General features: G+C 43.2%; 1 protein-coding gene across 1 annotated transcript; it reads right to left on the bottom strand.

Moving 5' to 3' along the window:
* Positions 1 to 446: 446 nt before the first annotated feature.
* ZFX (zinc finger protein X-linked) lies at positions 447 to 27,927 on the bottom strand. Its single transcript, XM_066599816.1, has 8 exons — positions 27,680 to 27,927; positions 19,485 to 19,576; positions 13,443 to 13,988; positions 10,148 to 10,297; positions 9,894 to 10,037; positions 9,165 to 9,302; positions 7,055 to 7,207; positions 447 to 4,441 (listed from the first exon to the last, which is right to left on the bottom strand). Exons 2-8 carry the CDS (start codon positions 19,546 to 19,548, stop codon positions 3,249 to 3,251), a joined length of 2,388 nt encoding a protein of 795 aa, XP_066455913.1. The 5' UTR covers positions 19,549 to 19,576; positions 27,680 to 27,927; the 3' UTR covers positions 447 to 3,248.

Here is a 27,927-nt window from a genome sequence, read left to right as displayed (position 1 = left end):
ATGGGCAAAAATCGAACAAGCATCGTTGTCAGAGCGCAGCATTAAAGATGCTCCGTTTTGACACTTGTGTGAACCTTGAAATGAAGGGGAGAGTTGTACAGCGTTCACCGCAGCACTGAAAAGGCAGCGCTAAAACGCTGTACAAAACCATCTGTGAGTGCAGTCTTCTAGGCAGTCTTTACACGGCTGATATTCTCACAAGTGATTTGTGAGACGCACAAAGATGAGCCATTATTTTCAAAAAATGATCACAGCATATTCTATTTTTCCGTAATTCTGCAGAATGCTCACCCATTACTTCCTGCAAGTTAAAAAAAAATACGTGCATCGCACTCACATGTAGAGATCATAATAGTCAGCTTTTATGGGTATTCTTGCTGGTGAAGGGAAAAAAAGCAATGGTCATGGTTTATTTCCCGAGATATAAAATACGTTGAACATTCACCAACAGGAAAATATTCTTTATTTTACCACATTATCAAGAGCACAATTACAAGGTCATCTCACATCCCTATATTGATTTTGCTTTACTTTTTATACAAAATTGTACACAGAATAAAGACAATAAAATATTTTACAGGCTGTCTAATGAATAATTTACATTAATGTTCTTTTCCAAAGAAAAAACAAAATAAAAAAAAAACAAAACAACCTGTACCTCTTGAACATTCAAATTTTGGAGCACTTACCAAACATTTCAGCTGAAACTAAAACCATGGAAACAAAGAAACAAATATGAACAATAGCTACAACCTCTTTTTACAGATGTGGTCTTTACAAAAGCCAGATGATGAATCTAAAATGTATTAAGAACCCAAAACTTTAAAAAACACAAAATTTACATCTATACAGCCCCGTTCTTGTAACAAAAAAAAATAAATGAAGTGAAGCCTTGAGTATATTCTAACCTCATTACACATTAATTGGATAATACATATGTTGGGAATAATAAACACTGCACTGCAGGTATTTCTCGTATGCCTATGTTGGAACAATTTCAGTAACTATTAGACTTTATTATAATACATTCTGGTAACATAAGCAACCTCATTAGAATTCCAACGTGAAGACAAGCCCCACTTACAGTACGAGCCGACAAGGACGATCCCCTCCTTCACTAGTACTGGGCAAGAAGGTCTCATGTTCTACATGGATGAATCTCTTAATGTAACATTAAGTATGGGGCAATTTGCGTATCCGTTTACCCTACTTTTAGTGTCATATGTGCAAAGAAAAACATCTTGACTGTATAAAAAGCACAACGAGTGGTGTCACCACATGCTGGATCATGATATAGTACAAGAGTCTATTGCCAGAAAGTGCCATTAACATTTTACAAAATCCACTGAGAACGCAAACATTAATGGGACTCCATTTTTTTTGTAGGCAAGTTTACATTGCTGCCTGTATTTAATATGCAATACAAGTCCGATTCTTCCCCCAATTTGTGATCTGCATGCAGCAAAAAACACTACCAGTAATATTAAAAAGTGCATTTTTTTCAATAATTTAAGACCCAAATTAAAATAAGCCAGAAGGTATCACAAATGTAAACAGCATTTAAAATCTCCATTAAAAATTCCATGTGCCAATTCACTGAAGAGGACGAACAGAAGTACATGTGATCAATACGTACGGTGCACGGTTATCGATGGGTCAGCTATTTTCATGACGTGGTAAGTGAATATATCTACATTGTTCTTTGCATAATTGCACTGCATAGCTTCTAAGATTATATTATTGATGCAAATAAAATTAGTCGTCAACATTTTATACACAATAACCAGCAATACTTTTATTGTGAGAATGTCTCCAGCCCTCCTCCATTGGGGTTGTCTATATTACAATAAAGCATTTCTGTCCCCAACCTGAAGATATAGTTGCTATTTAGGGAAGTAGAAGATCTTTAGCATTTGTTAAAACAAAGAAAACCTCTAAAAAAACACCTCTGTTAAAATACTGGGAATATATTCTGAGATAGACACTTTCTTTCAAAGAGCATAAGAAACATCCAGATTTGAATAACACTGAATACAAAACAGATGAAGAAAGCCGCAAACCAGGTCTAAAAGTTGAAATGGTAAAGCATAAACAAATGCATTAGTGAACCCAAATTAAGATTACGGAGAATGATTAAAATTTTTGCCTAAATTGAGTTAATACTCCCCCCTACATGGGTGGCCCTGTTGTACTTTGAATCATAGCCCAGATTAAAGGGCTATTAGGGTTTCCCAAATCTTTCTGGTAAGGTCTGCTTTATTTTTGTAGCTCTAGACCAGATGAACTTTCATTTGCTGCTAGAAGGGTTCAAACTAATTTTAAAAAGTTACTCCTCTTCATAAACTAACCTTGCAGCAAGTGTAAAAGGGGTTTCTTGTGAATTTGTATTGGTAACAGGCTGTTAGAATAGGCCACCAATACACGGTCAGTTGGGGTGTCAATGCCAGAACCCTTGTGTTCAATGAGAGCTGCTGATCGTGGGTGGTATCACCTCAGTGCAAAGTGCCTTCAACTACAGTAAAACCCACATGCATGCCAGGGTGTATGGTCTCCACTTGAGTGGCCCAAGCTGCCGTACCACACAACCTCATGGGTGTCACTGTGTCAGGTCTTGCAATGAAAATGTTATACCTTTCCAGCAAGTGCCGCTGCTCTCTGGTCCTGCTGGTCACTGGAAGCTGAGATAGGGGGGACCCACAACACAACCCGTTCGTGTAAATGGATGGCCTTTCCTAAAGCTAGGTTATCAATTTAAGTATTCGAAAACCCTTTTAAAAGCTGTCCATTTAGTGCAGTTTTCGATGTGTATTTTTTCTAACCAATACCAGGATTGGATCCTAAAAGGGAAGAAGTATTTTCTTTATACTTGTCTCTAAAAAGAAAACAAAAAAAACCTGAAGTTTGTAGACAAAGAGGACCGAATAGCCAAAAGTTTTGGAAGCGTGATCTGTGGATAGCGTGCCATGATAGAGCAAGAGTTAAAAATACTAGGGGAACAAACAAAAACAACCAATCATGGGCAGACAAAGCTAGAAGAAAGCACTGAACATACATATCCAGTGTTCTCCTCATATTTGCAGCTTTGTTCATTTATTAAACAAACAAAGAGCCGGACTGGAATATAAAAATAATTAATAGTTTAGAGGCACATAGATTAATAGTCATAAAAAAAACAAACCCTGACACTGTTATCTACAAGAACAGGTATATTTTAGCAATATTTTGCAAATACCCACAATAGACAAAAATCACACTAAGCTAGCTTCTTTATGATGTTTCATTGTGTGTTGATTCTTTTCAGATGGCCGGCGAAAGCCTTTCTTGCAGTAGTCGCATCTGTGGGGATAGTCTTTGGTGTGGATGGAGATGACATGGCGTTTAAAACCTGAAGCGTCTGTGGTGTTATACTCGCAGTACTCACACTGATACACTTTTTTACCACTGTGAGATTTCATGTGCTTTTTTAGTTCTTGTTGCTGCCTGAAGCCTTTACGGCAGCGTTTGCACCTAAATGGCAACTCCTTAGTATGTACAGACAGGATGTGTCGGCTCAACACAAAAGGGTCCGCGATTTGGAACTCACAATGCCGGCACTGATGCATCTTTTTACCCCTGTGTGCAGCTTCATGCTTTTTAAGCTCGGAGGGCCGGTGGAAGCCCTTCTCACAGACTTCACACTTGTGGGGATAATCCTTGGTGTGTACAGAGATAATATGCCTTTTCAGGTCACTCGAGTTAGAGCTTTTGTGGTCACAATGCAGGCACTGGTGACTTTTGCTCTCCTGATGCAGGATGACATGTGCCTGCAGATCTTTAGAGTCTGCAAATGTCTGGAGGCATATCTCACACTTGAATGGCATTTCTTTGCTGTGCTTCGTTTTAACGTGAGTTTTCAAATTGGAGGAGTCAGCAGATTTGTAGTCACAATATTGACAAATATACGGCTTCTCGCCGGTATGAGTGCGCATGTGCTTCTTTAATTCCGATGGGTGACGGAAACCTTTTCCACACTCCACACAGATGTGCGGAAAGCTCTTGCTGTGCACGGCTAAAAGATGCCGGTTTAGTAACCCCTGTTCAGCCGTTTCGTAATCACAGAACTTGCACTTGTGCATTTTGTTGCCCGCCTTTTCTTTGTGGGTCAGCTTGTGGGCAAACAAAGCATTAGCATGTAGAAAGATTTTCCCACATTCATCGCAATCCAAGTCCTTCTCGGTTTTAATAACTGCAGCAGACAGTTTGTGACTCTCCAGGTGGTTATGCAGACTTACTTTCTTATTGGTGGTGTAATCACAGTCAGTGCAGCGATACTTCTTACGCACCAGATGTTCAGGGTGGTTCTTCATGTGCCTCTTCAGAAAGCCTCGAGATTTGAACTTCTTGCCGCAGATCATACATGGGTAAACGGTAAGAGGGTGGCCATCAGGTCCAATAATTATAGCTGTGAAATAACACACACAATGTAATTACTTTCTGGCAGTGAAGCAAACGGACGATGTTTGAAAGGAAAATTCAAACTAAAATAAAAGTTAAACTTCCTGTCTTTTAGCTAATAAACTGCTTATATTTTCTTTAGATTCAATTATACATCCAATTCTGCAAACCCAAAAGGAGAACCTGTAAAGGTTTTTTTTTTTTTTTGCGCTAATACTATAGGTACCATTAAAAGGCATCAACTCAAATTTTTTCAGCTTATTGAAATCAGACAGTGAAACATGAGTTATTACCCCCGAATTGTGAATGGTGGGTCCTGTGTCATATATAGTTAGGCGTTACCATTTAATGTAATTCTGCCTGTGATACAGAGATGGCTGCTGAAAAGTTTTCACCACAGAAATGAAGCTTTAGATTATTATTAGTCTTAGTAGTCAGTGTAAAAAATGCAGACAGGATTTTTTGTGAATATACATTTGACAAAAAAAAAAAGACCAAAAATACTTTAAAAAACGTATACAGTATGTCATTTTCTGAATACATTCCCCCCTTTAAGGGCTCATGCTCTGTTTTAGAGCGGGGATGCATATGGAAATGCTGCCCATACGCAATGTATTGCATATGGACAGCATTTCATACTCTGTCTATACCAATGTATAGGGCTAACACTGCATGGGTACTCTGAGTAACAGAGCATGCTGTAATCTATTTCTCTTGTGTATCGCTACGCAGTGTCCACACGCACATGTGCATGGATCAATGAAAGCACACTGACGCACGTGTCCATGTAATGCACACGTAATACACGGTTGTGGACCTGAGCCCTAATAGTGCGGTTATATGGAAAGGTGTTTTGTGTGACAAAATATTTGTTATTTTCCCGTACTGAGGGTCTATAAACAGCAGAGTTCATACAGTCTAAGGCCCAGCTCATATGAGCGTGTTGGTACAGCGTATTCTTGCATGTAATACACTGTACCAATCTTCTATAAGCAGCCATGTTGCAAATCAAAAGAGTGGCTGCTGTTTTTCTTATACATATATTCTGTGCATGTCCTACATAGACGCGTACTATGCGAGCATGCGCGCAAAGATAGTAGATGTCGACAGGCGGCATGCAGCCAGTATGCAATATCATTGCATACTGCGGACATATATCTTGCAGCCTGCCCCCTACCTGCGAGATACGCTCTTCGCAGCCCAGCCTAAGGGTCTGTTCGTATCACGTAAGACCCAAGTTTGGTGTATATGCTGGGAAAATCTCCTGCTGTATATGCCAAACATATCCATAGGGCTCCATTCATCTGGAGACCCTCCCCAGCCCTCCAAAAAGTGTCCTTTTAGCCTGTCCGTATACCTTTTTTTTTTTCCCCACAGTATGGAAAGCATAGTAGACCATATATTCCATACAAAACTATATAAAGAATAGGCATGTGCATTTATTTTTATTTTTTTTTACAATGGTTGCCAGTTAGCAAGATGCCACCTGCATTCCTGTATAGTGAGATACAGGCTTACATAGTTGATTTAGGTTAGGAAATTCCCTACAAAGTATACCTTGAATGTCATGTGAACAAAGTCTAAGATAAGCTACACATAGGAATGAATGTGCATTATGTGACTATCTACAGTCAAGGTTTGTGAGGCTATAATGAGAGGAGAAACTCCAGTGGTTTACATTATATCAGTTAACATTAATGTCTTATATAAATTTGTATATGTGCAAAGTACACACATAGATAACACCACCAGAAGCCAATACACTCCAGTCTTACGAGCTGCTAAGGAAATAGACCCTGGTCAGAAATAGCTCACTAGGGTAGCAGCAAGCTCTTCACCCGAATCCAAATGCCTACAGTATTTATATTACAGAGCCATGAGTTATAAACACTAAAATAGAATCAGCCCTCCAAAGTTTTATTTTTATCTTTAAAAACTTCCATTTCTTTTTCTTGATGAATTTTTCTAAGAATTCAGTATCCCGTCCCAAGGGAGATCAATATTACAGCAACTATAAATCTGAATAATAGTCTGCTGTCCGGCACGTAACGCACTGAAGAAATTAACCAGGACGTTGGCCATGCTGAATTGTAAGTTGTGATATATATTAATATATTTTGCATGATCTGCAATGACAGACAATTATATAAAATCTATATTTTTCAACCAACTAGGACCTCTAGTGGTAGGTCTGCAGAATTACTTTTTTTTATGACTGAAAGGAGTTTTTCCTCTGTATACAATGTTCAAGTGAAAACCTGCTGGTAGACATGCAAAGGTATAAAGGTAAAGGTCTACTTCAGCCTAAACAGTTACTACATTTGCAGTCAAAATCAGAAGCTTACATTGCAACATTTCCAATGTACGTGTATGGCCTAAAGCTGAAGTTGTTGGCCCAGAAGACTGTGGAACCATAAAGAATTGTATATAAAATGGTAAAGTTTCATTTTTTTTCTTGCATTTTAAGGCTATTGAGACGTATCTGTACTCTTATCAAAAACCTTTCTAATAAATAAAAAAAACCTTCAATTTTTCTTTTTATCTTGTACAACAAATCTTCTCTATTACGATGTAGCAAAAGAAACTTTTACAGAATGCAGTTTGTCATCAAGACACACACCAGTCTGGTACTGACGGTTCTCCCCTCTTCGCTTTTTCTTTGGTTTTTGCTTTGCAAGCCTGTCCAGACCATCAGATTCATCTATGTGCAAAAGGGCGCTAGCAGTGCCATTCCTGTGCTCCACTCCCTCCAGGCTGTTATTCATATTATTACCTGCAACACAAGTATATTAACAAGTAGACTTTTTATTCTATTGTAGTCACATAGTGGGACAGTTTATTAGGACAGTTTAAACAAAGTGGTTATGATGAACGTCAAATCACCGTGGTGAATCAAGTGGTGAATGTAAAAGGAATCTGCTACTACCAGCATTTATCATAAAGACATAATGTGTAAAAATGGGGATGACAGAGCAAAAAAGCGCTAAAAGTAGTAGAATAAAAAAATTGAATAATAAGATTGCTCCGATTGGCTGAATCAGCTGAGTGACAGCCCTCTCAGCCAGAGCTGGATGCACCAATTATAGCCAGTCAATGGCTGTGATTGGTGCATCCAGCGCTGGCTGTGATTGGCTAAGCGGGCTGTCACACAGCGGATTCAGCCAATCACAGTAATCTCTTGCTGGGAGGCGGAGAATTCAATCCCCATCATTAGCAATAGACGCTTTGCCGGCTTGACAAGTAGCTGGCCCAAAGCTCCGAAAACAGCTGTGGGGAGCCCGATGGCACCTGTAAGGCGAATATCAAATTTTCTTTTCTCTCAGGTAGTATAGCTAGGACATTTAGCGCTGCCAAAAACGCGGTACCAAGTTGTATTGCTTTTTTTTTTAGTAGCGTTGAAACCGCTGCCCATTCATTTCAATGGGCGACACAGGCTATTTGACACTTGTGTGAGCAGCCCCATTGAAATGAATAGGAGCTTTGTACAGCGTTTAGAGCTGACCTCAGCACATGTTGTTACCAGACTTCTACAGGTAAACAATGGACAACACTGTTTTAAAAGCAGGCTTCTACGCAATTTTTAATGTTGACCTATCCTCAAAATAGTTCACCATTAGTTGATCAGCTGGGGTCTGCAAAACACATGAGAGAGTGGAAGCAGATGGCTCTGACACCTGTGTAGTTGCTGGTGCTTGTAATTGCATCAGCAGCTCTCATTCATTTTAATGGGAGCGGTGCCTGCAATTACCAGTGCTGGCCACTACACGGGGGTTAGAGTAACTAGTTTCTGTTTCGGACTGTGTTTTGCTGACGACAACGGATGTCTAAACAGCTGATTGGTCGGGGTCCCAAACGCTGGATTCCCGACAATTAACAATTGATAGAGTGGAGGGATAGAAATGCTAGGATTTGGGAGCAAAAAAAGGAGATTTGGAGATAGCATTTTGCACCTCCACTCTATGTGCTTGACACCATTGCAGCCTTCGGCTTGTAGTGCCATTAGGTGGCAGCAATCGCGGACTCTACCACTCTTCCAGGTCTCTTTTGTACCACAGAAACTCTGCCCACCTCTTGTTTTTATCTTTGGAATCAACAATTGATGGCCCGTCCTGAGGATACGTCATCAATAAAAAAAAAAAAAGACCCAAAAACCCTTTTAATTCGATCGCAGTCTCTCAAAGTGCAGTACGATACTGGACATTATAACATATTGGGATGGGCAAAAGAGGGCTGAACATAAATATTAGGATGATAACAACTAAGACCTCCTGCACACGAGCAGGTCGGACCCTGCATGCGGGATTTCCACAGCAGAGTTTGACCTGGTGCCCAGCCGGTGATCCCAGCTTACCGGTCAGGCGGGCTTCTGCACATGCTGCAATGTGCCAGCCAACACTCCATTGCGCATGCGCAGTAGCCACCAGCACTGTGGGGTGGCATGTATCCCGGGATACGTCCGCAGTGCCCACTGCGGAAGTGCCGTGAGACGGACGGCTTCCATTGACTTCAATGGAAGCCGGCCGTGCGTACCCCGCACAAAAATCGCAGCATGCTGCAATTTATTCTCCGCGAGTTAGTGGATACTATGGGCTGTAATTGCTGCGGAATCTGGAGGCGGACGCCCGCCACGAACTCCGCAAGGCAAATACGCCCATGTGTAGGAGGCCTAAGTGTATAATGCAAGAAAAATGTATATGCAAATACAGCATCTCTAACACTGATGCCCTTACCATAAGCTGCAGCCCAGGCAACTGGCATGAAAGTTTTGCTTAGTTCGGCATCATCCAGCTGATGTTCATGCGTTATTGCAGCATCTTCCTCTCCAACAATTACCTCCATGTATACTTCATCAGCAATTTCTGCTACATCTGAAGAAACAAACCCACATTACTTTGAACTTTTCTTTAAAGAGTAACTGCACTAAAAAACAAAAAACAGAAAAAAAACAAAACAAAAAAAACACTTGACAAGTTACAGTGGCATGTCAAAAGTTCGGATCAGTGGGGTTCTGGGTGCTGAACTGAAGGGGCTGCAAGGCTCAGCTGAGCGCTATACCCCATCGGCTGTCATCACTGCTTGGTGGCACTTCTTGGCTGCTGAAGATGGATGCATAGATGTCTATGTGTCAGTCTTCTGAAGCCAAAAGGACCTGACGTACATCCTCGGCTGTCATTGTTGCATAACGCTTGAGTGAGCACAGCAGCCTATTTATTTCAGCAATCAGTGTAGGTCTTAGCATCTGGACACCTACTGATAAAAAGTTTTGCTATATCCCTCAGACATGCCACAGGTTTTTTAAAAGTGCAGTTACTCTTAAACTGAAGAGCACATCTATATCTGCAAATCAGAACAATTAAAATGACCTAAATTAAATGCAACAAAATAGAAATAGTTGTTCCCACTCACTAGTCAATCTACAGAATGCTTACAGGGCAGAAGTGACAAGTTTATAAACTCACCTAAATCATTATCATCATTCTGAGAATCGTTCACAGCCATGTAAACCATCTTTTCACGAGGAAGACGACCTCCAGTATGAGGATCAAGAAGTCCATCTCCAGGATCATTTTCAGACTCGCTTTCCACAATGTCTACAGTGCCACCTGATGAGGAATATATGAACGTCATTTATTATTTTTAATAAAATCCTACTTAATACACTTTATTTTGTGGACAAACACGTGAATTTCACAATGAAATTGAACTTTCATACCCAAGTCTTCACCGGGGTCTGCCTTAAAGATGTAAACCTTGATGACTTCTGGACACGATCCATCTAATAATTTAACTGGGTCTCCGTCCACTTCCCCAGCCATAGCGATTTCTTCCGCACAATCTTCATCAATCTTTTCAGCATCATCCACTTAAAACAAGATATAAAATAGGTATTAGAAGGGAGTTAACTGATTGCCGTGCCGTTAGCACACAGCAAAGTCTTCGTAAAACTGTTAGGAAAAGTGCTGGAAGGGAGAATGTAAAAATACACACAGCGAGCCAATGAATCCTTATTCTGCAACAGTGAGCAAAGGCATACAAACTGATCCTTTATGCCCTCAGTAGCCAACTGTGCATCCAGAGCTGCTACTTCATAGTACAGAGCCATTTATTTCAACATGCATGCAACGGTCTTGGTTTCTTGCACTTCACGAGTGCAAAATGTGGAAATGATGGTTCTACGGTTCACACTTATCCGCTGGGTTTACCATTTGATAACATGTGATCATTTGTGCGATGGACCTCTCTTTTGCTGGACTGCATGTTTTCTTCTCTGAACAACCACAGATGCCAGCAGATAAGTGTGGACAAGCCCTTAGTACTTATATAAGCAGTCACTAATGACATAAGTGGAAAATGAAAAGTCTCAGCATAACATATCCTCTCTTCGGTTTATTAGGCATGCTGAAGGCTTCTAGATAAGAGTTTAGTTTTTAACTGTAAGGGCTTATTCACACAAACGCATTTGGCGGCGTATAACGTTTGCAAAATTTGTGCGCATGATACAGTGAATAGAACCCATAGATTTCCACATGCTGTGTTTTTTTTTTTTCTTCATGTGACCGAAATGCAGGTCCTATTTTGGTGTGTTTTGCGTACCAATTAGTCCACAATAAATTTAATTGCTCATTGAAAATAAAAGGCAGCATGCTTGTGAGTTTTCTTGCGTGTGCAAGCTCTGCATATTTGTGCGCACAAAAAAACAAAACAAAACACGCAAGCATGCTTCCTCTGATATTAATGGCAAATTTAATTTATTATGTGCCAACCGTACGCATATACACACAAAATTAGGACAAGCTGCTTTTATTTTTTGTGCAACCGAACTGCGTGCGCAAAAAACACACGTGACCGAACCCATTGACATCAATGGGTTCTTTTCTCTGGGTATTACATGCGCAAATTTTGGATGCGCAATATCCAGTTCAAAATCGTTTGTGCAAATAAGCCCTTAGTGTTAGTATAAAAGTGCCACCAGCATTCGTTATTTGCAGTTAATTGCTGGGCTGCACCCAGACTTGAGGATCAGCCTGGCAATTATCAGCAAATAGTTAGTGCTAACGCTCATGAGATGGCACCCTAAAGGTGCCCATACACACTTCACCTGGGCTGGCTGAGCATCTAATATGTATGCGTTTGCCCCGACTCACCCCTAAGACCAGATGTCAGGGAAAAAGACATATCAGCTATGTTGCTATGTCCTGTGCTCAAAGGAGATAAGCTGCTGCCAGAAGAGCTTGCCAGCAGTCTATTCCCCTCTCCCCATTGAGAACACATGTATGCTCAGCCGAGCATATATAAGTATGGAAATGGGGTCAGAACGAGCGTCTGTCAGCCAAACATTCAGGTGTACGGCTATCTTAAGAGTCAGTTATCTAGTTTATTATAAATATATTAATTTAGGTTAGCAGATTAAATGAAATTTAAGACTTCAGTGGGAAAATATGCCTTAATCTTTCACATAAAAAAAATAAAATATCTGTCTAAAGTCAAACAGATACTTTAGGCCTTCCTCACACATGCGTTGCGGTAAGCGACGTGATTTTACTTTCGCTTTCGGCTGCATTTTAGCTTACCTCATTACCGATGAGGGCGCTAAACAGGCAAAAATAGAACAGAAACAGCTCGAAAAGCGCGACGCTGGAAAGAGCTGCGATCGAGTGGCTGTCTGAGCGGTCCCATTGAAAACATTGGGAGCGTTATACCACGATTAGTACGGTGCTGAAAGCGTCGTGCTAATCATAGTAAAAAAACGTCTGTGTGAAGGAAGCCTTAGAAAGCAGGATTTTTATATTTAAAAAAAAATTGATATAAAACTTATGACCATACTTCATCAGGCTGCATTCACACGAACGTATATCGGCTTGGTTTTCACGCCGAGCCAATATACATCGCCCTCATCTGCAGAAGGGGGGGGGGGGGGTGGATGGAAGAGCCAGGAGCAGGAACTGAGCTCCCGCCCCCTCTCTGCCTCCTTTCCGCCCCTCTGCACTATTTGCAATGGGGAGAGGCGGGACGGGGCTAATTCTCGGAACTTAGCCCCGCCCGTGTCGCCTCCTTTCATTGCAAATAGTGCAGAGGGGCGGAGAGGAGGCAGAGAGGGGGCGGGAGCTCCGTTCCTGCTCCTGGCTCTTCCATCCTCCCCCCCCCCTGCAGACGAGGATGACGTATATCGGCTCGGCGTGAAAACCGAGCCGATATACGTTCGTGTGAATGCAGCCTCATAATGCAATTCCATTATTTGCTGCCTCAAAGTTTTTTCTTGTAGATTTCCAAAAGTATATTCCTGTTCAGAAAATAAACTCTTTATTTACCTAAAATGATGATTTTTTTGTAGGAAAAAAAAAAAACAAAACAAAACTAAATTGCTTGAAAGTGCTGGCCACTAGGAGTCTTCCTTCCTTCTAACTTGATGTACACTGTCTGTTGTCCTACGAAATCTGTCTCTATCAGCAGAGACGGATTAAGTGAAGGTGGGGGTGGATTTTTGCTTGCTGCTGTCTCATGCTGGCCATAGAAGTCTATGGAGTGGAGAAGGGAGCTGCTGGAGGGAGACAGGCAGAGAGACTCATAAAGAGAAGTGGCTTCAGCTTCTAGTACGTGTTTTATCTCACCTCAGTACTGGATTCACAGCTATACTGCTATATAATGTCGTCCATGATGTGGTGCCTTCTGAGAGCATGCTACAGAGGGATAGGAGAGCAGGATCTCCTCTCTCTGTGTGCTGTGTATGACAGACATAGCAGTAGCCAGTTTACACACCCACCAGCTCAGGGAAGACTGAGAATTAGATATATAAAGCCTGCAAAGTTGGAAAACTGGTGAAACATCCCACCTATACGTCATAATAGCCAGTAATTGTGTTTCTCATTGCGGCTTATTCTGAAAAGTCGCCTGAAAAGCATTGCTATGCTTTAAAGTACCTTTTATGGTTACAGTTTGCCAATATGAGAAGATTTCAGTTTATAATTGCAATTATGTGAACATGTGAAAAAGAATGGGCTGTAACTCACAAGATATCATAAGGTAGTCATCACAATTGACTTCTTCCCCATCAGGACCTTGCACTGGAATGCCATTAGCATCAATCACAGCCTCCGAAGCACAGTCTGCTACAAGGACCTCTTCTGAAATCATGTCATCACCAAGACCATGCTCTGCCATCTCCTCTCCTACTCCATGAGCAGGATGAACAACATTTTCACTGCTGGTAACAGTCAATGCGCCTGCCACTAAGTCAGAGTCCAAGACATTCTCAGGAACGTCACAATTGGATAACACATCTTCTTCCAGTTCCTGCTCCTCGGCATCAGGGCCAATCTCATCTTCTAGAACTTGCTCTGGTATTATTACAGTCTCTGATACTCGTGTCCCCTCCAAAATGTCAGCACACTGCACATCCTCAATGACCACATCTTCAATTACATCCTGAATAACAACAGAGTCTGCATCATCTGGAAATCCTTGAACAGCCATTCCTCCGTCCCCATCTGCAACAAAGACAGTCTCTTGGATTTCCACGATTATCTCATTACCATGAAGGTGAGGGGTTCCAGTTTCTACAAAATAGTGAAATGAAGACAAAGTGGAAAGTTTCATTTTAGAATATATTTATATTACTGAAACATTTCTTGACAGTAATTAAATAAAGCATGCATGGTTTTTGCTTAATAATACATTTACAAGAGTATTACAAATAAGTTCCCCCCTATCTGCCAAAGGAGGGGATGCGGGAAATCAGGTATTTTTATGTTGTAATGGTAACTGTGATTTTTTGATTAGTTACAAATCTATCAAGTATATCCAATTTTTGACAATCAGTGGATTAGAGGACTTCCGTAAAATAGTAATGCCTGAAGCAGGCCCCGAAGGACTATAATCTTTGCCCTGCTGTGATCGGACAGCCCAACCTCTGCACCTAAGATGCAGCTAACTGCATCAATCAATTTGGCAACTTGAAACAATGAAAGTAGCAGATCTACAAATTTGTATCTAATAGTGAACTAATTTAGGACAACACCAAAGTACCTGAAAAAGATTTGTAATCAGGGTTAGATCACAGGGGACAACCAGAATAATTTGTGAGATCCCACCAATATAGTAGAGTGGGTGAATAATGCACTGCATAGAGAATAAGTAACAGTTCTTGTAAGAGTAGGAAAAAAGTCTGTAATACTGAAGACAATATTTCTTCAGCAAGGCCTTCAAGTACGCTAAACCCCATTACAACATATCTCTGGAAATGAACCACAAAAATGATACATTTTCTCAAACAGACCCTTTTTTTAAATCCAGTGCACTGGCAAGAAAATCAACGCATATACACTGTTGGTTACAAGGGAAAATACTTTATATAGTCTTTGATGCCTTCCAGCTACTTTACTAATCTGACACGTAATTTAGGATGCCTTTAAGAAATGCAGCGATATCGCGATCGCAAGTGTGAAGGCTGCCTTAATATGTTGGAACACACCTTTGTGCAGATATCAGCTACATACACTAAATGGACACCATTAGGGACAGCGGCCTTTTCACTATTAGAGCTTCCCTGTATAAGAGGTAGACCTGTGACACTAAAGTGCAGTATAAAATCACGTGAGCAATTTTTCTGTTGAGCAGTTTCAGCGTAAATCCACATTAGAATGAGAACAATCTAGTGATCTGAGCAAGGTTGAATGAGCCATGGTCATCGGGTCTAGACTAGCTGAAACCAGGATTTCAGCAACTGCAAACCTTGTGGAGTTCGCATGCAACTGCATCAGGAGTATACCAAGAATGGTGTGATCGATGAAAGACATCCAGCTAATGGGGATCCTGTGACCCTGAACAACTTGTTGACAAAAGGGGTTAGAAGGGGATGTCAAGAATCGTTCTGATGAACAGGTGGTGCAGTCAAGTATCTAGTACCTACATCTAATTTGCAACTACAAGAAACTATAGGCCAATATCCCTGCAGAAAAACTTCAGCATCTTGTAAGATTAATGGGGTTGACCAGCGGCAGCAAGTGGGGTTATACACTTCTGTATGGCCATATTAATGCACTTTGTAATATACATCGTGCATTAAATATGAGCTATACAGAAGTTATACACTTACCCCCTCCGGTGCTGGCGTTCCCGCCTCCATGGCACCGACTAAAGCCGCCTTCTCCTTCCATTAGACACGCTTGCGCTGTCCGGTCTTCTGTTCTGTTGAATGGGGCCGCTCCGGCGTGCTTGCGCCGCACAGGTCTTCTGCGCATGTGCAGACCGAGCACGCCAGAGCGGCCCCATTCAACAGAACAGAAGACTGGACAGCGCAAGCGCGTCTAATGGAAGGAGAAGGCAGCTTTAGTCGGCGCCATGGAGACGGGGACGCCAGCACCGGAGGGGGTAAGTGTATAACTTCTGTATGGCTCATATTTAATGCACAATGTACATTACAAAGTGCATTAATATGGCCATACAGAAGTGTATAACCCCACTTGCTGCCGCGGGACAACCCCATTAAGGCCACAAATAAGTGTTATGGTTTTGAAGGCCAAAGAAAGTCCAACGCACTACTAGATGGGTGTCTCTAATGAAATGACCAGTGTATTATCAATTATCAACGCAGAATATGAAGCGCTGTCATGGGTACAAAGAAACGGAGAAATTGCAGGCCATTACAAAATGTTATCAAAGTTTTTATATAAACTGAAAAAAATATATAACATTTTGTAGTACCTCTGTAATCCAATCACTATCAAGAACATATGTAATATATCTTGTTTTTAAAGAGGATCAGCTGCATAACCTTGACCCCTGACCCCAAGAATGTCTTTCATTTGTTCCACTCACCTCTGTTTAATCCTACAGGCTCTCCTTACAATCCGGTCCCAGCACTGCCAGTGTATCAAGTGGGCAGTCCCCACCACTCACTATCAAAGGGTGACATCAGACTTGACTGACAGTGAGAAGAGGGGATAACCCACTTGACACGTTCACATCACCAAATCTAAGGAGTCCGTACAATGGAATGGGGCGAGTAGACACAAAATCAAGATATTGTTGGGGCCAGCAGGGCCATGACCGCAAAGCTTTGCAACTAGCCTGTTGACATGAGACTATGATAAGTCCTTTTAAAACCCTTGCTGCAGCTGGAATATTAAAAGGTTTTCCCCCAAAATTGCTTCACAGACACCTTATCCTTCCTGATTGCTGCTGACCAAGACATGTGACCATGCATCCAATCACAGACCACAGCAGTGACCTTTTATTACCAGTGATTAGCTGCAGCACTGAAAGGTCATGGTGAGCAGCAAACAGGAAAGAGAGGTTATGAAGCAATTTAAACTTATGGGAAAACTCATTTGACGGCTATGTACAGCTTTGCAGCCTTTATGAATGTGTTTTACGGAATTCAGTAATTGTTTTCACTAAAAAATTGATTGTTTGATTTCTAGGTTTGTATTGATTTCCAAGACAATGCAAACTGGAGGACTGAAATCTTAGTAAATTCTGTCAAGAGTAAACTGACAAATCCTCCACTAGCCTGCTTCTCTCTTGTGAACCTGCATTTACTGCCTTTCCAATTAGCCATTACAGAGGGCTGTATGAGAAAGTCAGAGAAAGCTACTATTACAGGGGGTTGTAAATGTACTCCTGCTGAATTTTCTTCTCTCATCAGCAATGAGGGGAACAGGACCAGCAACTACACTGAGTGTAGATGGTAATATAGCTGTGTAGTATTGAGTGGGTGTGGTTATGCTACACAGCTTCTGAAAAGGAGAGAGGGGGGATCAGAGTTTGTGCACATTCATGAAAGAGACCAGCTAATCAGTGCTAGGAACACACTCAAGCCTGAAACTTAAAGGTAGGAGAGACTGCAAACCAAGTATGAGGCTTTCTAAAAGCACGAGAAGGAAAACTTAATGCAAACAACAGATATGTATCACTTTTTTTCTGCAGGGACTTATTCAGATATGTATTGATTTTTAATGCACAAAGGTTTCCATAGCCATTAAGACTAGAGCTTAGATCTTAGTGTAATAAAGCCCAGAATCTTAATTTTCAAATGATGTAAGACACAATATTCAGAAAGCAGCAAGAAGAGTTTTATTTCCTGGTCCTGCGTATGTATAAGGGTGGGTAGAAACTGCATGCAATATCAGAAAGAGAGATCACAGCTTGTTTCTGTCATCTCTTGCACAGCCTCCAGTAACCCCTTTACCAATCAGGGAATGTATATGTTCTCTGTCATATTTAGAGAGGCCTTTTTTCTAGTAAAGGAGTGAGTAGATGCTCAGTTGAACATATAATCACCCATATAACACCTCAGCAGGACAATTTGTCGACTCTGTGGCTGAAATGTTTACGGTCACCTGGATCATAAATATTTTGGTCTCTTCGCTTTTGATGTGTGTATATAGACATGATGATGGGTGTGTATATATAGATATAAAGGACATGAACTCTGCACATCTTGTACTTTTATTTTAGAAGGTGTTGTATATGTCAGGCTCTGCTTGGGCAAGACTTTAGGGTATGTTCACATTGGCGTCCTTTTATCCGTCATTTTTTTCAAAGCCAAAAAAAGGATGTCTAACGTATGCCAACTGATCTGTGAAAAAAATGAATAGTTATTATCCATTCGCATCAGTTATGATCAGTTTTTTGTTTGAAATGTAGCTCTATTTTACAACTGCACGTGCACAGTTGTACAGCTGTAGCAAACAGATTAAATGGAAGCATAAACAAATACAAACAGAATTGTTTCTATTTGGGTCCGTCCCACACTGACAGCAATGTCAGCAGAATTGTGAAACTGGGATAAGCCCTGCCCCCTGTTGGCGGGACTAATATTGGGGAGGAAGTGGTGTGTGTAGGACACTGGGGTGCGGGGCTGTGGTGACTGGAGGAAGGAAAGTACATGGAGAGATGCGATGTGGATGGGAGAGCACAGTATATGGAAACTGATGGGGGCCGGGGGGGGGGAGGACAATATATAAAGGCTGTGATGGAGTGTGTGCTTAGTACATGGTGGGCTGGGATGACTGTTGGTGTGGAACAGCATCTAACAGTTCATACCGCTTTCTTTTACATAAGGGAATTGCATACACAGTATTAATTATGCGAATTGTCCCATGCAATTCTGATAATCAATATATATTAAGTAATTGCTGTGTATACAATTCCCTTGTGTAAAGAAGTGTCTTTTTTAAGCTTGTTTAGCAACAAAGGCAAAAAAAGAAAAATGGAGATTAAAATCGCCTAGCCCTACCTGCAAGTACAACTTTTTTTTTCCCCATTCAGAAAAAAAGGAAAATAACCAGAACACTGATGGGAACATCATATTACCCATGACATTTTTTTTGTTAATCCGGGTATACAGGCAGGTAGGAACTATTAGGGGTTGATCCAGGTAACAGTCTGATTGCCATTAGGGAGTCGGGAAGAAATTTTTCCCAAAAAGGGCTAATTTGCTTCTGCTCTTGGGGTTTTTTTTGCCTTCCTCTGGATCAACAACACAGGAGGATAGACAGGCTGGACTAGATGGACATTGTCTTCATTCAGCCTTACAAACTATGTTACTATTTGATGCAAAATTTCTTGAAGGTGTCCATGAAAGTAAAGTGCTGGGTGGCATACGGACAACGTGCCAGGTGTTTTCTTTCAGAAAATATATGAGTGTGTATAAAGGAATATTTTTTTTTATTTTAGAAACCAGAGTTAATTTGTGCTCATCGAACGTGAACATTATTATGGCATTCAAAAGGTTAAAGGGCATTTCTAATTAAAAATTGTGCTTTGCCTTCTGAAAGACTCTACATCCTTGTCAACGCTCTCTGGTATTGCATCTTTTATAACAGACTGTTACAGCAACCTGCTGATGATCATTTGTTCAACAGGCAAGAGCAAAAACGGTAACAGAAAAACAGTTAGGGCTGCATTCACATCTGCATCAGAGGCTCCGTTCGCTTCCAGCACAGATCCAGCCCCTTAGTGACCTGTATATTACACTGTGTATACATCCATGTTACGCACACAAATCATACGCTGGAGATGTACCTTCATCCACATAAACCTGCACGTACCTGAAGTATGAAAAAATGCATGCGGTTCTGTTTGCAGCGCGAGCTCGGCTACATCTTCTTCCATGACTCTGAACAATCATTAGCTGATTTTTCTGCAAAAAAAATAAAATAAAGGGTAGCACAAATCAGATAGGTCGTTCAAATATAACCAGTGTGTAAATGAGAAAACACCAACATTGTCAGGTATAATTCCTATATACCAGAGAACATCAGTGCTACTATGATAAGAGGGTCTACCAGCTGTCTTGGCATGTCAGTTTCACTAAATACTCGCATTTCCCGTAAAATGATTCATAATTTCGCATTGTGTCTTTCTTCCATCAGGGCTTACTCACATGAGCGTATGCCGCTCATATTTTTTGTGCGTGTAAAGGCCCATTTAGTCACAAAGATGATCGCTCAAAAGATGGCTTTTGAGTGATCATTTTGCATAAAACTACTACTTGGTACTAATGCCTATTAGTACCAATTAGTAGCATGTGAGCCGCCAGGAGCAGTATTCAGGGAACAGACCACCCGCCCGCTGTTCACTGAATACATCCCCTTTGTTCTGCCCTGCTGCTTACAGCTGAGAATGCAATTAGCGCTCCCAAGGCAGAACACAGCGTTTGGTCCGTCTTATCAGCTCTTCTGCTGAACGACGGACTCCATGCCGAACTGAAATCCATCGTTCGGCAGAAAACTGAAAGATGGGCCCATTTACACAAATGATTATCGCTCAAAAGATGGCTTTTGAGCAATAATCATTGTGTCTAAATGGGTCTTAATACGCAGTACTAAAAGCCGAGGGATTTAAATTTGGCTAAATGTAAAACAGTACTGTGCCTAAAGATATATGGAGAGTAAAAACAAAAAACTGAGGAACAATAAAAGAAATACAATATAATGCAATTTGAAATAAAAACAGGATTATCTTGAGCTAATGAAAAACAATAGGAAAAAAGTAATAGAAAAAAACAGAAGACAAAATATGCTTTAGGGTTGTGTTGTAATGAAAAATCACTGTCGGTCTTTGGGGAGTGTCCTTGGGGAGAGAGGGGTCCCTTCTTAAAACTGCCTCTTTCTTGTATTTGAAAAAGGTGATCTAGTCTCTGAAACGCGTAGCCCTGTACCTGTTACTTTGTACATAGTAATTTACACTACGTTGGACCCAGCTCAGTGCTTCTGGAGAACATCCAGAGGTGTGGCTGTCTACGTCAGGGAAGTCCTTGCTATTTATTTGGTTTTACCCGAGCGCTGTCTTGCTTTTAAATACTTGTTTCAAGAAGGCTGAACAGGCAGGAAAAGGAAAGCAGCAGAAATACTGTTTCATCTCTCCTTTGCTAGCGGCCAAGGCAAGCCAAGATTACTGTGGAATCTATGTTAAAAATCACGTCCTACTTCTGAAGAGGAGAAGATCTCGCCCTCTGCCTTCCTCTAGATCAACAATGGGGGGGGGGGGGGGGGAGGAACAGGCTGAACTAGATGGACATAGTATGTTAGGCTGAAAGGAGACAATGCGAACGATCAGTGCATTGTGAGACTTGTGCCGATGTGATGGCCAACATCATAACTAGCAAAGTGCAAATCACTAACTTTTTTTAAGCTGAAGAAACATTAAAAAAAAAGAAAAAATGTCTCTGAAGCGTTGGCCCCCAGGGTCTCCTTTCCTTACAATTTGCTGTCTAGTGTTATGTGAAATGTAACTCTAGTAATCAGGGCTGTGGAGTCGGCAAGCCAAACCTCCTATTCCTCAATTTTCCCACACTCCGACTCCTCCATATATGACTCATGGTTTTAAGTCATAAATTTACTGTATTACAACATATCAGGATTTTTCAGGAAGCAGCAGCATAAGGATACTTAGTGTAACGGAGACGAGAGGCAAGAACTGATTTTCTAATGCCTTTTCCACATCCTAGTTATCAAGGTTTTTGATAATAAGAGGCTTAGATGAATAGAACATATATTTATTGGACCTTTCAGAAGTTTCCCAAATTCCTACGAAAAGAAACGTGCAGCAAATTCTGCATTGAATTAATTATACATATATATATGTATATATGAAGAATTGTGCTGCTCATAGAAGTCTATGGAGAGAGGAAGGGAATGCGTGTGTGTGTGTGTATATATATATATATATATATATATATATATACATACACACACACATATATACACACACACACACACACACACACACACACATTCCCTTCCTCTCTACATAGACTTCTATGAGCAGCACAATTCTTCACCCTCCTCCACTTTCTATTCTCGTCTTGTTATCTCAGTATGGACGGTATGACACAAGTGGGTGGGATTCCGGCTGTGAGCCTGGCTGGTAACCCTGCGTACGGCACTTACCTGTACTGCAGATGACTGCAGAGGCTCGCAGGCAGTCACGCGCAGTTCAGGGCTTTTTTTGTTTGTATTTTTCCATGCCATCGCTTAGCGATTACACGGGTACCTACAGCCCCCAGGTGCCATAGCAGCCCATCAGCACCCCACGATCACATTGCAAAGATCCGATGGGTGACACAGGGAGCCCCCTCCTCCCTGTGTCAGCATTTTACATGCTGCGATCGCACTGACCGCAGCATATAAAGGGTTAAACAGCAGGAATCCATGGTTCCTCCTGTCCCCGCTATTAGAGCAAGCACCCAGATTCTGATGCACCCGCCGCTAAGCGACTTTATTTTGCTGTGCCGTCTTTTAATAGCCACTGCCAAAAGACTACGGTCCCCCTCACACAGACACTTTTTACCGCGACCCTTTCAGCACCGCCCTAATCACGGTACAACGCTCCCATTGTTTTCAATGGGACTGCTCACACAGGCACAGAAAGCAGCTAGATTGCGATGCTTCTCACCGCCACGATTTTCAAGTGGTGCATGTTCTACTTTTGGGCATTTCAACTGAATGGCTGTGATTGGTGCATCGAGAGCTGGCTCAGCCAATCAGAGCAATCTCTTGCTAGAGGCGGGGTTTCCAATGCCCGTTACCAGGAAGAGATACTCTGTCTGCGCTGACAACTGCACGGAAGCCTGCAGGAACACCAGAGAGCAGCGGGAGGACCCGGACGCCAAATAGGTTTTTTTTTTCCAGCCTCTGTGGCTGCATTTTCATCTGTACTTAAAACGCTGGCAAAATGCATGCCAGCGCTGCTGAAACTGCAAAAACACTGCATTTTTGCAGACGCCAGTGTGAGGGAGGCCTTAAGGGTTTAAAGAAAATAACCCTTTATTTCATTGTTAAAGAGACTGTCAGGATGTCTCTGCAGCCCTCTGAGAGCACCATCAGATAGCTATATGTCTGCTGGGTAGATCTGTGCGGTAGTTTGGGAGAAAGTTGTATTTAATTAGTAGCAGCCAGACACAGAACTAGTCCTGAATATTCATGAGCTGCAGCTAGCCACACCCACCCCGCCCTCCAGCCAATGATTGGCAGCTCTATGCTCAGTAATAGGCAGTGATTCAGTGGCTGGAGGGCAGGTAGGTGCAGCTAGCCTGCAGCTCATGGGAAATTCCAGGACTACTTTAACCCTTTAAGGGCCAGGTCTTATTTTTCAAGTCTTACATATGTCACTTTATATAGTAATAGCTTTTGAATGCCGTAACGCGATTCTGAGATGGTTTTAGTGACATATTGTAGTTTATGTTAGCGGTAAATTTTCACCTGTGAATTTTGTCCTTACAAAGTAAAAAAACACTAATAAAAATTCGGAAAAACTTCAATTTTCAAACTTGTTAGGCTAGTTTCACATGGGCGCGGGCAATATCAGGACGCGCTTTACAGCCAAATATCGCACTTTCCACCATCTGAAAGTCCAATGGATATGAGGCCTTTTCATGCGAAAAGAGCCTCGCATCACTGCAGGGAATCCCTCCATCACCGTGGGGATGATGGGACTCCCCCGCCGGTCATAGCTGCGAGAGAGTATCATGGAGTTCTCCCATAGCTTTCAATGGGGCCGATGCTGCTGCACTTGCATGCCGTTCGATTTGCATACCAGTGCGATGAGGATCGTAATTTCACAGAAGTGATGAGAATTTTTAAATAAAAAACGCCTTGCATCAGTATAAAAAAAAAAAAAACGCACGTTGGCAAGCCCTTAAGGGTTTTCATTACCTCCCCTAGAGCCGCCGCTCAGTGCATTAAAGTAATTTTCCATTTTAATTTTATAATGGGCAGACTGCTTAGCAATGCCGATCAATGTAATAAGGTGAACTAGAGGGACGCATGTCTTTTTTCGGTCTTATATACTATGTTACCCTTTTTTTTTTGATTGAAAGTATTTTTATTCAATTTTTCATCTTTTACATATCTTTATAACATTTTTATATATATAACTGTTTCCCCTATTCCCCCCCTCCCCCACCCCCCCTTAAGGTCTCTCTCTCAACATTTAGTCCTTTAAATGACAGGTCTCTGTATATCTTCAGTCTTCCATCATAGGCAGTAGTAACATTTTCAAGTGTCGTCGTTTGTTCTTCACTATGTTACCGTTTTAATTTCATAAAACCCTCTTATACCGCCCGACTCTTGCTTGTTCTGAAGTGCGCCAACTAATAACATATCAATTGGCGCTCATTAAATGGGCACTGCACTTTGCGACAAAGTGTGTTAATAAGATATCCACTGATGACTAGCAAAAGCTCTAATCAATTTACCTAAAAATGACATTTTTGCGCTGAAAAAAGCCCTCTAAAATGCTGAGCACTAGGGGTCCCCGTTCCCTCTTGGCCCGTATCGATTATCGCTCAAAATTTGTTTAAACAAATTTGAGCGATAATTGTTCAGTGTGAATGGGAAAACAAAAACTTGCTCACTTGTTGTTTAAGCTGACTTTTCAGTAAGCTTAAAAAACATTGTTGGCTCGCTGGCTCCCCGCTCCCCATAGGAGGTGAAGTGCTGAGCAAGAAGTGGGCAAGAAGCCTGCAATGCAGCAAGTCTTTGTTTAAATGCTCTGCACGAACGCTGATGACCTCATCGGTGATGTCAGCACTTGTGCAGTCGTCCAAAATACTCTTGGCCAGTGTAAAAGGGCCTTAACTTGCTGGCCACTGCCTGTTGTCAAGTGAACTCTGGCTTTAGTAACAGAGATGGAAACAGGAAGTGAAGAAGGGTGACCATGCTGCCTATAGAAGTCTATAGCAAAGGAGGGGGACGGAGTAGCTGCTAGAAAGGGAAACAGACTCACACAGATGTGGTTGCTGCTAACAGTAAGTGACTTACTGTGATACACCAACTGAAATGACATTACACTGCTCAGAACTTCTCTAGTGTCTGTCAAGCTGATGCTATTCCTCTGTGCGTACTAGCGTTAGGAAGCAGAATCTGCAGTTTTCTTCATGTGCCATCTATGGGAATTATGATAGCAGCTAGTCTCCACCCACCAGCTCAGAAAGAACTGAGAATTATTTTCATATAAAGGTATATCCATTAATAGAAAAAGGCAGGCGTACACAAGCTTCCATAGCCTTTAAAATGTAACTGTACTTTCTAATGACTTTTGACATGTCAGAGACTTGACTGTTAGGGTTCTGGCTGCTGAGACCTCCAATGATCACTAGAACAAGTCAGCTAAAGCAGAACTGAGCTAGTCTCGTCTCTGAGGATGGACCCATAAACTTTCTACGGAGTCTGTCTTGAGCTAGCGAGCAGTGACAGGGCTCAGATGAGTGCTTCATTTGGCTAGTTCTAGTGATTGTTGGGGGTCTCAGCAGCCGGGTCCCCCAGCTGGCCCTATGATGTGTTGAAAGTTTTTATAAAGCATAGTTATACATTAAATACTCTTCTAAAAAAAGACAGTATTAGGTGTGTGGGGGGGGGGGGGGGGGGGGGGCGCGAGCAGATTTAGCCTAGAGAGCAGCTCCCACCACAACAGCACAAGAGAATGTCGCCTGAGCGATCGGGCATCTCCAAGGGGTTGGGCAACTTTCTGATGTCATTCCCTGCTTGCAATCTTTCTTCTGTGCAGACATCACGCTGTCCATACATGTACATCCGTGCGGAAAACCGTAGGCATACGCGACCATGTGCAGTTCATTTCCGCGACCATTCGCAGGTCTTCTATGGCGGATATAAGCATGCAGAATCCAACCCGCTCGTGTGAGCCCGGCCTTACAGCAACGATTCCTTTATTAGCTATTATGTTTGCAAGCTTCGGGCGCTCAGAGACTCAGGCGGTTAATAAATGACTCTAGGGATTCTGTGATTGGGTCCGTACCACCACAACCACGGGCAGCATGCCCCCAGACAGGGATGCCCGTTCCCCTGTGTGTGTGTGTGTGTGTGTGGGGGGGGGGGGGGGTATTCTAAAATACTGTAGCATTTCAGAATAAATGAATGCACTTCAAAGCTTGCCTGCCAGCTGAGCTCCGAGTCAGGGGGATGAGCCGCGCCCGCCCGCCAGCTCTGTGCCCTTCTGTGTACAGGAAAGAAGGTGTTAGGCAAGCGCCACATGAACGTACACGTATTTGCGTGCGCATGAGTGTGGCGTCTCTGCAGAATAAACTATGCTTGTTTTGTACACATTTTAGGGTATTTTACGTTACTTCTACGCACGCAGGGGCGCGTTAATTTGCGTTACACAGTGTTTCACGTATCTAGCGTATTTTGCGCGCACCTACACATCTCTATGGACTTCTATGGGACATCTTGGTGCACAAATATGCAGAAAATAAAGGCCTAGCAGCATAAAAGAAACCGGGAGTTTGAAAGACCCCGCCTCCAGGAAGTGCTGCCTCTGATTGGTTCTCAAGCACCGCGGCTCAGCCAATCAGAGCCAGCTCACTGATTGGCTGAGCGCTGCCTCAAACATGTGCTGGAGGCTTCAGCAGACGTGCAGCGGAGCCGGCAGGCCCTCTTAGACGATGGATTTCTTTCTCTGCAGCCCGGGCTTATTTTAGGGCCTCTTACAGTAAGACTTGCGCAGCCCGCCAACCGCGTTCTCCTACGATGCAACCCGCAAGAAGACACAGGCTACAAAACCTCACAAATCGCAGCAGTATTCAGCAGTCCGCCATTTGGATTCCTCGCAATGTCGCAGCCTACAAAACATCGTGAAGGAGCCCCCGGCTTTACGGCGCCGTCGCATCGCCAATTACGTGATTTTGATGCCCGTGTGAAACTGGCCCTACAGGAGCCACGTTGCCCGCGGGCGGGGCACTATGAGCCTGGTGACCGGATCCCTTTAGAGATCCCCCTGCATGCGGTACATTGAGGCGCTTTACATTATTCCGCTATACGCCAGACACAGATCTTTCTGGCCCTAACGAGCTCCGTGATGGTGTATATTCTATGAATGGATACAGACACGTATGGCCGCCTCAGATTCCGTAATTCGCTGCCGGCCGCCACAATATAACACGCTGGGAATATTTTTTGGCACATTTTACATAATTCGCATGACAGCCAATATGGCCGCCTATGGGAAATGTTAGCCTGAGCGCGGAGTACGCTGCACCAACGCGGTCATGTGAGCCCGGCCTTATATAACGCCTCCGGCCTCCTCTAGTACTTCTGTCTGCTTTCACACAAGCACGTTTAACCCCATGTTTCCCTGAGGGGGCAGTGCGCCATTGGTGGCCCCGTCCTATATAACCCGTCCAGCTAACAGGACGACATGGTGCAGCTGACGGGCAGGGAGGGTCCGGCCGCGGCCCCGCCTCAGGACAAGCCGTGCTGTCTTCTTCCAAGATGGCGGCGCTCCCTCCCTTCCCCCTCCCTCACATGCAGCATGTGGGCCGGCGCCATCTTGATTCCACCGCCTCACAGAGTCGCCCCAAAAATGCCGTGACTTGTGTGAGGATTGTGCGGTCCGGCAGCCATAACGTCCGCCCAGCACCGCGCGGCCCACCGCCCGTCCCCGTAGAGGGGGGGTAGAGGCGGCAGACAGGCGGCAATCCGCGAGCCGCCGCCTCCTCCCTCCGCCCCCGCCGGGGCCTAGCTGCGGCCTCCTCTGAGGCCTGGAAGGGCAAGCGACGGGACGGAGGCCTAGCAGCGGGCCACACAAGGCCGCGGCCTGCCTCCCCCCGTCCCGCCAGTAGTGATGACCCGGCCTAGCCGTACACAGACCCCGGGGAGGTGGCGGTCGCTGCCCCCCGCCGCTCCTGCACGCTCCGCGGCGTCCCCCCCGCCGGCCCGGCCGCTTCCCTCCTGCCTGCGATGGTTTCCCGCCTAGGCCCCCGCACACTCCCCCGCCGCGGCCTTACCTGCAAGCGTCGCCGGGATGGCCTGAGTACGCCGGTACCGCGGCGCCCCGTCCGTTAGGCCTGTGCGCGATGGCTGGTTCGAAGGGAGGGGGGAAGGTATAGAGCGAGTGCGAGAGGCAGAAAGGGAGGGGCCGATGGCTGAGAGAGAGGGGGGAAGGAGGGAGAGGGAAAAAGAGCGGGCAGCTCTCCTGGCCGGGGCCGCCGTCAGCAGCAGACGTCACTGCCGCAGAGCCTCAGGAAAATGCGGA

This window comes from Eleutherodactylus coqui, chromosome 4 (assembly GCF_035609145.1).
Source record: "Eleutherodactylus coqui strain aEleCoq1 chromosome 4, aEleCoq1.hap1, whole genome shotgun sequence".
NCBI classification, from domain to species: Eukaryota; Metazoa; Chordata; class Amphibia; order Anura; family Eleutherodactylidae; genus Eleutherodactylus; species Eleutherodactylus coqui.
The sequence above is the reverse complement of the archived record's forward strand: the minus strand, read 5'-3'. Positions and strand labels throughout refer to the sequence as shown.

Bases quoted from the DNA above. Each gene is read 5' to 3' on its own strand.
- ZFX (XM_066599816.1), bottom strand. From the start codon at position 19,548: ATGGAAGAAGATGTAGCCGAGCTCGCGCTGCAAACAGAACCGCATGCA. The intron at 13,989-19,484 runs GTACGTGCAGGT...ACTATTTTGTAG, and splicing joins TGCATTTTTTCATACTTCAG to AAACTGGAACCCCTCACCTT. The intron at 10,298-13,442 runs GTGAGTTACAGC...TCTTGTTTTAAG, and splicing joins TGACTACCTTATGATATCTT to TGGATGATGCTGAAAAGATT.